The 10,000-nt window shown below is 49.8% G+C and overlaps 1 protein-coding gene across 1 annotated transcript in view; it reads left to right on the top strand.

Annotated features, from left to right (window-relative positions):
- The window catches only part of LOC135826966 (cullin-2-like), a 34,968-nt gene that overhangs the window by 22,291 nt on the left and 2,677 nt on the right, over positions 1-10,000 (top strand). The window contains exons 18-23 of the mRNA XM_065339492.1: positions 281-514; positions 1,338-1,415; positions 2,902-2,968; positions 4,824-4,929; positions 5,270-5,396; positions 5,640-5,726. Coding sequence (XP_065195564.1) covers positions 281-514; positions 1,338-1,415; positions 2,902-2,968; positions 4,824-4,929; positions 5,270-5,396; positions 5,640-5,726 — 699 coding nt within the window. The remainder of the gene's footprint in view (positions 1-280; positions 515-1,337; positions 1,416-2,901; positions 2,969-4,823; positions 4,930-5,269; positions 5,397-5,639; positions 5,727-10,000) is intronic.

The raw sequence follows: 10,000 nt of genomic DNA, 5'->3' as shown, positions 1-10,000 counted from the left end.
GCGTCTAAGGTGTGTGCGTGTGTGTGTGTGTGTGTGTGTATGTGTGTGTGGGTGGGGGGGGGGGGGGGGGTGGGTGTGTGCGTGTGTGCACGTGCAAGGCTTTGTGGCGGTCAATTCATCAGCCTTGCAAGCTGCTGAATGGTGTAATCCCAGCACAAGTTGCTATGTCTAACATAGCTGTTCGCTATCATCGCTTTCGCGATGGGCATGTCTGAGGTCTGAGTGTTCACGTGTGCGCGCGTGTGTGTGCCGTCTTTGTTCTGTTCTGTTCCGTCTTCAGTTCTACGCGCATCATCTTGCCAAGCGCCTGATCTTCAATACATCCAGCAGTCAAGACATGGAGGAGGCCGCCATCTTGCGGATGAAGAACCTCTGCGGACACGAGTACACGCAGAAGCTGTACCGCATGATCACAGATCGCAACCTGAGCACGGAGCAGGGCATGGACTTTGCAACCTTCCTGAAAGATGCCAACGTGAAGCTCACCATTCAGCCACAGTTCTTCGTCCTCCAGGTAGGAGGAGTGTGTGCGCCGCGTGTAGTTTGAGTTATTATAAAAGGCTCTTACAGTATTCAACATCTACCTTCACTGATGAGCTATGCACACTGTATTAGCGAAACAGCTGTCCGAAGGAGTTATCAATATCGTCTACGGAAGTGTCCTCGCAGTGGTGATGGTTGTGTGCAGGAGGGTCTAGTCGGCTGAGAGCGCAGTGTAGTGGTGGAGGTGATACTCAACATTTTCTTCAAAGGCCGAGAGCTCTGTCGCACCCTGTAATAGGTAGAAAAGCCTCTTGTACGCGCAAAGCAAATGTGCTTACATAATAATTATTATGACAGAAAATCTCAATACAAAAAAATGAACAAAACGCCAAGAATCTGAAGAAAAAGACTCAATCCAATTCTTTGTCGCACCCTGTAATAGTATATTCCCTGCCTAAACAATCCTCGTCTCGGCTGTGTTCTACTGTCTCGTGCACCATAGTGTCTCGTGCACCTGGGCTGGGTTTGTCTGTTTTCTGTACGCATGTTTACCGTGTGGTCTTTGTACAATAGATGTGTATGCATGTGTGTGTATGCATGTGTGTGTGTGTGTGTGTGTGTGTGTGTGTGTGTGTGTGTCTTTCTGTGTGTGTGTCTTTCTGTGTCTGTGTCTGTGTGCGTGCGTCTGTGTGTGTGTGTGTGTGTGTGTGTGTGTGTGTGTGTGTATGCATGTGTACGCATGTCTGCATGTGTGTGTATGCGTATGTATGTGTGTGTGTGTGTGTGTGTGTGTGTGTGTGTGTGTGTGTGTGTGTGCATGTGTATGCGTATGTATGCATGTGTGTGCTTATTAGTCTGGATCATGGCCGATCACCAATCAGTTGCAGGACTCCCTGGACCTACCGCTGCAACTTCTTCACGTTAAAAAGCTGGTAAGTATGTGAGTACGGTGGCCGCCGTGTAGTTGGCCGCCGTCTAGTTGGGTGCCTAGTTGTCTGGCTAAAATCACCACTGCAACAAATGTATTACCGTAATGTCGCGTATAAAAGCAGGTGCTTACGGCCGTATAAGCCGATGTCAGTGCTAGTCTTCTATTCAAACCAGGTATCTCTATGTTTGTCAACACTAAACCAGGTATCTCTATGTTTGTCAACACTAAACCAGGTATCTCTATGTTTGTCAACACTAAACCAGGTATCTCTATGTTTGTCAACACTAAACCAGGTATCTCTATGTTTGTCAACACTAAACCAGGTGTCTCTATGTTTGTCAACACTAAACCAGGCTTATGTGCTAACAGTCTTTCTTAAAAATCAGACTTGAATTCAAAAACAGGCTTCTACTGTAAGACATGTTATTATAACGAGTCGCAAATTTAACGATTGTCCAAAATTCATAGGTTAACGAGAAGATATGTTAACGATCTTGCAGTATTCTGCCATATCCACACACAGCATATATGAAGCAGTACGGCCTCAACGGATCTTATTATAACGAAGAAATGTCATCCGTTAAAACGTTAGATTTGCTTCCTCGTTATATATATACATGTCTTACAGTATTCAAGACAGGCTTCTATTCAAGACAGGCTTTTATACAAGACACTACAGCATTTGAACTCGGATGGTGAGCCGATTTAATTATGATAAAAACGGAGAAGAATGAAAATGTTACGACTTGTAACTAGCCGTCCACCAACGTCACCAGATCATAGACAGTCAGCGAGTGCGACAAAATGGCACAAAACTGACAAGGAGTAGTGAGACATTCGGCGACCTGACACCTAGCTCCAACACTTCTCCAAATCCAATTTGGAAGGTTGTTGGCTTGCGCATGGAGCGTGCGAGCTGGACTCGAAACTATTTTTTCTGTTCTCGGGCCTTTTTGCAGTCGAACAAAGCCCTAGTTTCGACTTCTTGAGTGCCTTTCGTGACGATTCTCGAATTTCACTCGAAAATTCGACTTGCTCGTGCTCTGTATTGTCGGAGGAATATGTGCAAGAACAGCGATTTCGCGTTTTCTGAAAACAGTTCTAGGGCTTAAAGGGTTAAAGTACCCTTGATCATCTCCCCGCGCCATGTCGCTTCCCTGCTGGGTTTTCAGCAGGGGCTGGAATTAGATCAAGTCGATCAAGTATATTACATGTGTGCATGTGTGTGTGTGTGTGTGTGTGTGTGTGTGTGTGTGTGTGTGTGTGTGTGTGTGTGTGTGTGTGTGTGTGTGTGTGTGCATGTGTGCGTGTGTGTGTGCGTGTGTGTGTGTGTGTGCGTGTGTGTGTGCTTGTGTGCGTGTGTGCGTGTGTGCATGTGCGCGCATGCGTGTGTGCGTGCATGCTTGCTTGCCCTGGGGTGTGTGTATGCGTGTGTGTGCGTGTGTGTGTGTGCGTGCGTGCGTGCGTGCGTGCGTGTGTGTGCACAGTTTGACCAGTATTACAAAGCCAAGCACAACGGCCGTGTTCTGCACTGGAACTATGCCTTCAGCATGGGTGAGTACTATGTTTACACCGGTAATAGCACTCACTTGTGAGGTCTGCATTCGCCACTAAGGTGTATAGGCATAGTGGTGGCCTGCGGATACGAAAGCTAGTTTGTGTGTTTCTGAACATCCAAACGATGCTGACGCGGATCCCGCTACAACACCCGTGCCTTTACTACTGGGGACAGCAACCTTTTCTTTCGCTTTCTCTTTCAGTCCACAATGTGATAGATAATACAGACGGTGCTAAGGAAATCCCACACTACTAGCACGGTGTTTTGCCACATTCAGTGTGATATGCAGTCCACATTCAGTGTGATGTGCAGTCCACATTCAGTGTGATGTGCAGTCCACATTCAGTGTGATATGTAGTCCACATTCAGTGTGATATGCAGTCCACATTCAGTGTGATGTGCAGTCCACATTCAGTGTGATATGTAGTCATCATTCATAATGCGTTTCAAAGTGCGGCTAACGCCCTGGAAAATATGATACACCCAGACATGCCTGCGCAGTCCCCCCCCCCCCCCCCACACACACACATGGACGCATGCACGCACGAACACACAAGCGGCAGTATCTATTTGGCAATACGAAAACACCAAGCACGGAGACTTGAGCCAGCTCGTTTGGCAATGGTTTACCAACGCCCATCTGTGTGTGAGATCAAGCCTCTTTCTACAGGCAAAGGAAGTACACCATGGATGAAAGTGCAATACAAATGCAAAACCAGAAAATAAGAAAAGGAAAAATATGCAACCCAAAATCAAAAACAATGTGTGATTAGCACTATGCATGTGATGTAATACCACTCCCGAACTACAGTAGCACATTGAAATACAGTGGGTATCGGTTATAGCGTGGGTGTTTGAAAAACGACTTTCTATTCTTATTTCCGATATTTCTTACACACGATAAATCAAGTGTGGCATATCATGTGCAGGGGCGCAGGGGCAGGAAGATCATCGTGCATGCAACGCAGTACTTCTGTGCATGTGGTTGGTCATAGTCCCATAGGCTTACCATGTGGCTGGTCATAGTCCCATCGGCTTACCATGTGGCTGGTCATAGTCCCATCGGCTTACCATGTGGCTGGTCATAGTCCCATCGGCTTACCATGTGGCTGGTCATAGTCCCATAGGCTTACCATGTGGCTATGCAACAACATGAGTTACATGACCACAACAGTTGAGCCTGCAGCACTACGACGCAACGAGAGTCATATCAGAACTGCATCGGATAGATGTTATTACTACAGGCGATACACTTTGTACTAATCTGGCATGTTTCGCTACACAAATTCCATTCTTAGAACCGACATATTCTACTATGGGATAAAATTGCTTGTAAGAATAAATGTGCGCTTGAAATCCATGTTATGATTATGAAAACATGAGAGTTCATTCTTGTAGGCAGTATATTCTTTTGCACAACCACGCTATAACCGATACGCACTGTACCATTAAAAATATTGGTCTCGGATGGAGAGCCAAGGATAATTTTATAGAAAAGAAAAAGGACCAAGGAACTACAAGTTACGCTATAATGTGCAATAACACCACCAGTTACTAAACAATCAGCTCATGCGATAACATTGCACGACACTGACCGACGGTACTGACGTTCTACAACTAACTGGTTATCGGCTCTAGTGTCATGCAATGTTATCCCATGAGCTGATTGTTTAGTAACTGGTGGTGTTAGTGGACAATATAGCGTAACTTGTAGTTCCTTGGTCCTTTTTCTCTTCTATAAAAATATTGAAACTCGGATGTGAACACAATGATGTGTGCATGTGTGTATGTGTGTGTGTGTGTATATGTGTGTATGTGTGTGTGTGTTCATGTGTGTGCGTGCGTGTGTAGGTGAGCTAAAGACCTGCTACTTGGACCGTCCATATAGCATTTCCATGTCGATTTTTCAGATGACAATTCTCTTGCTTTACAACACTACGCTCTCGATATCCATCCGGTAAGCAGCCTCTGTGTGCTTGTTTGCTTTCTTGTGTGTGTGTGTGTGTGTTGTTTGGGTGGTTGGGTGTGTGTGTGTGGGGGGGGGGGGGGGGGGGGTGGATAGGTGGTTGGGTGGGTGGGGCACTTTCTGCTTGTCATAGATTGGCTCCACAATGTGATGAACGGGTCTGTGTGTGTCTGTGTATGTGTATGTGTGCCCGTGTGTGCCCTGTTTTGGCGTTTGCATGTGTGTGCCCATGTGTGTGTGTGTGTGTGTGTGTGTGTGTGTGTGTGTGTGTGTGTGTGTGGTGTGTGTGTGTGTGTGTGTATGTGTGTGTTTCCATACCGACTGCCACTAGTGATATAAGCGCGAGGACGAAACTCTCCATGGGCACTCTTGGCGGCCAGCTTAAACCACTCGTCGACATCGGTCTGCTCAAGCCTGCTAAAGTAGGCGAGGAATTCAACTGGCGCAACCCAGCCCAGGTAGGACAATGATCACGTCACGCTCTTAGCTTGTGATCTGATCGTGCTGTCTATATGCTGTCTCATCAACACGTTTTGCACCCTGCACCAGTGTACGGCCTAGTGCTTGCAGGTCTGCGGCTGCAGCAGCATCACCACCACCAGCAGCAGCATCTGCAGCAACATGAGAGGTTCTTGAGTACTTCCGGGACATTCACCAGTCATCTCCTTTCTTGTTCTTCTTTTTGTTGCTTTTCTCTCCAGGAGCAAGTGCTGTCATTGAACCTAAGGTATAGCAACAAACGATTCCGATTCAAGCTTGGAGTAGCTAACACCAAGGAAGTGAAGGAGGTACGAAGCACTGGTTGAGTGGGTGTGCGCATGTGTGTGTGTGCGCATGTGTGTGTGTGTGTGTGTGTGTGTGTGTGTGTGTGTGTGTGTGTGCGTGCGTCCGTGCGTGTGTGTGCGTGTGTGCGTGCGTGTCCGTGCGTGTGTGTGTGTGTGTGTGTGTGTGTGTGTAAACCGATTGCAAGGTATTGCTGAGGCGGAACTGCCTGAATCCCAATGCGGGTTTCGGCGGCACCGTGGTTGTGCGGACACCATCTTCTCTGTCCGTCAACTTGTCGAGAAGTCGTACGAACATCGATCGAAGCTCTTCTGCGTATTTGTGGATCTCCGCAAAGCATACGACTCTGTCCCTCGCGAAGCTCTTTGGCAGGCATTGCTGCGGCTGGGTGTGCCGCCCCCGACTGTGGCCATCATCAAATCATTCCATACAGACATGTCAGCTTGCGTTCGCATTGCCGGTGGTTGCACGGATCCGATATCTGTCAAGAATGGGCTGCGCCAAGGGTGCGTTATGGCACCTGTACTGTTTAACTTGTACTTCGGCTTAGTTATTGAGCGTTGGCGATCCCTTCTCGTTGAGCGTGGAATAGAGTCTGGTGTGGACTTCAGCTTCACAATTGATGGCCAGCTGTTCCCTCGTGTCACTAGGCGTCGTCCCCACTCCGAGTCCGGCCATGCTGATGACTTCGAGTTTGCGGATGATGCTGTACTGCTCGCTACAACTCGCAACGCAGCCGATCAATCCCTGTGTGCCTTTTGTGAGGTCGCATCCAGCTTGGGTCTCACAGTGAGCATGACCAAGACCAAGCTTCTCGTTGCAGGTTTCGGAGTTTGCCCTGCTGATTGCTCTGATTTGGTCATTGGCAGTGATAGGGTTGAAGCAGTCACCTCATTCCCCTATCTTGGTTCCACCATCACTCCAGACTCGCGGTCGCAAGCGGACATTCGGAGCCGTCTAGCAAAGGGTGCAGGGGCCTTTGGTGGTCTTCGGCGCATCCTACATGACCGGAGCCTGAACCTCCCTACCAGGCGCCACCTGTATGTCGTTTGCGTACTGTCAACGGTTCTGTATGGTTCAGAATGCTGGACGCCGTTGAAGGCAGATTTAGATAGAATGGACCGGTTTCACCATGCCAACATTCGCTCCATCCTTGGCGTATCGCGAGGCCGACAGTGGGAACAGCGCATCTCTTCACAGGAACTGCGAGCACAGTGGGGTGATCCCACACCATTGTCACGCATGGTGCAGCAGAGACGGTTGGAGTGGCTTGGGCACCTGGCTCGTCTTGATGACACCAGAGTACCGAAGCAGTTGCTGTTTGCCTGTCTCCCTCAGTCTCGGCCATTCTGTGGACCTCGTCGTCGCTGGAAGGACACCATTCACACGGACCTATCCGTGGCTGGAGTGCGTAACTGGTTTGAGTTGGCAAGCGATCGTGGAGAGTGGCGTGGAGTGGTGACAGCAGCAGGTGAGGACAAGGAACCCTCCCCGAAGAGCATCGAGTGCCCAACCTGCAACCGTCTGTTCCGCCGTAGTTCCGACATGGTCCGGCACAAGTGTTCAGCAATCCGTCAGCTCCCGGTATCGGAGCAGCCTGGATCAGTACAGTGTCCAACATGCAACCGATGGCTACGTAGCAGAGGAGGCTTTGCGGTGCATAAGTGTCGGCTAGGCGATGTCGACCAGCCGCCGGCCCCTGCCCCTGCTCCTCTTGTTGTTCCTGGTGTAACTTGCACCAACTGTCAGCGTTCATTTAAATCGGCTGCGGGTCTCAAGCGTCACCGTTGTGGAACCTGTCCAAAGCGCCCTACTGTGGCTGAACGCCAACAATTCAAGTTTCACTGCCAAGTTTGCCACAACCGACGGTTCCGGAGGCGGCAAGATCTGGAACGCCACTTGGAGCATTGCCTTCCTCCCCCCTAACCTCTCTGACAGTACCTCCCTTTGGGGAGCGGCGTGGCCATTTCTGGCAGCTGTCAATAGTAGTAGTAGTAGTGTGTGTGTGTGTGTGTGTGTGTGTGTGTGTGCTTTTCTGGGCTCTGACCGAAATGGAAGGATAGCTGCGTTTGCAGCCATGGCTGTGTGGTGTAGACCAGGCCATGGTTGCTGCAGCATGTCCCAGTGGATTTGCGCTCTGCTGGGAGTAGGTACACAAGCACAAGCGAGACGAGGCAGTGTTTCTTGTTTGAAAATTTTTCAAATTTTCGAATAGTTGTGGACGAGGATGAGGACGATGAGGAAGTCGAGGAAGGAGCGAGAGACTCTCTTTATGGCGAGCTGGAATGTCCAGTCCCTTGTAGAGGACACAGGTGATGCCAGGATATGTAGGAAAAACAAGTCAGTGTCGCGAGTGGACAGAGGTCTGGACTTTTTGTCGGCGGAACTCGTAAAATTCCGTGTCGGAGTTGCGGGAATTCAAGAGACGAAGTGGTTCGGCAGTGATGTGTGGCCCATCGGCAATTGTACCTTCGTTCATTCTGGTCGCCCAATCCCAACAGGGGGAGAACCAGCCCGACGGAACGAGGGTGTTGGAATTTGGATGAATCCAGAGATGTCGGCGGCGTGGCGGCGTGGCGGAGAACAGTGGGACCCCGTAAGCTCGCGCATCGTCACGGCTCGTATCCTACTTCACGCGAAGGGGGACAAACTACCCCGCGGAGATCGATGTCACCGTGATCAGTACTTGTCTGTTATCAACATCTATGCGCCCACCAACAAAGCGACATTCAGCGTGAAGGAGACATTTTATAGACACCTACAGGCGATCGTTGACAAAGTCAACCGTAACGACATCTTTGTACTCCTGGGCGATTTCAACGCCAGAGTAGGGTCACGCGGAACTGGTGATTTTCGGGACAGGTATGACGATAGGCCCCCCTGGGATCAGATCATTGGTGACTTTGGTCTTGGTCAATGTAATCAGGCTGGTGAGGATTTATTGTTGTTCTGCGCGAGGAACTCACTATGCGTTTTGAATACCTGGTTTCGGAAGAAGCTCCGCAAGCGTGGAACCTGGACTCATCCTGCCACACGTCAACCACACCTGATTGATTATGTCATTATGCGACAGGATCAGCACGTATACTGTCAGGATGTCTCTGTCATGCGTGGCGCGTCATTTTGGTCTGATCACTACATGGTCCGTGCACGTTTGGCTCTGGGTCGTGGTGCTCCACCGCGCAATGGGCGTACAAGTGGCAGCGGCAACCGGAAGCGTTTTGACGTGAGGAGTTTGCGGAACACTGATGTTTGTACAGCTTTCCAGGATAGTGTTCAGGAGCGTCTGGCCAGGGATTCTGCAGTGCCCAGAGAGTCGGTGGAGTCTATAGATCTAGAGTGGTCTGGCATCCGTGACGCTGTTACGTCTGCTGCCTCTGACATCATTGGTTTTGGTAAACGTGTTCAACCAGACTGGTTCTTGGAGAGCAGCTCGACTCTTGAGCCGCTCATTGATGCCAAGAATACCTGCCATCAAGCGTTGCTGTCAAACGATACAGTTGATACTCGGAAAGCCTTTCGACAGGCACAACGTGCAGTGGCAAAGGCTGTGCGGATGGCGAAGGAGAACTGGATATCAGAGGTAGTGCGTGATGCTGAGGAGGCTAAGAAAGATGGGCGCACTCGCTGGAAGTGCATCCGGAAGCTGCAGGAAATTGAGAAGGGCAGAACTTCAAAGCATACATCTGCTGTGCTGGATGAGAACGGCAACTTGATCCAGGATGCGGATGCTGTTCGTGCTCGTTTCGGACGGCACTTTGAGATGGTGTTAAATACGCAGAGCCAATTTGACCAACACACTGTTGACAGCATGCCTGCATTGGATGTTCGTGAACATCTGGACGACGTCCCTAGCATCGAGGAGCTCCAACGTGCACTTCGCCGTATGAAGAATGGCACAGCCAGTGGTCAATCAGGCATTCTGCCAGAGCTGATACGTTGTGGTGGTGAACTGTTGTTGGGTCGCCTCCATGAGTTCATCGTTAGGGTTTGGGAAACTGGATCGGTCCCTGCTGACTGGCGTGATGCAGAGATAGTCCCCATTCCCAAGAAGGGTAACCGGCATAGCTGTGATAACTGGCGTGGCATCAGCTTGCTCGATGTTGTGGGCAAACTGTTTGCTCGCATGCTCCAGGACCGGCTTGAGCCACTCGCTGAAGACTGGCTACCAGAGTCTCAGTGCGGTTTTCGGAAGGGTAGGGGCTGCATCGACATGATCTTTGCTGCCCGCCAAGTACTCGAGAAAGCCATTGAACATCAATCTGATCTGTACGTCTTG

The sequence above is a fragment of the Sycon ciliatum genome, chromosome 11 (assembly GCF_964019385.1).
Source record: "Sycon ciliatum chromosome 11, ocSycCili1.1, whole genome shotgun sequence".
In the NCBI taxonomy this organism is placed as follows: domain Eukaryota; kingdom Metazoa; phylum Porifera; class Calcarea; order Leucosolenida; family Sycettidae; genus Sycon; species Sycon ciliatum.
This window is presented reverse-complemented; position numbering and strand designations above follow the sequence as displayed.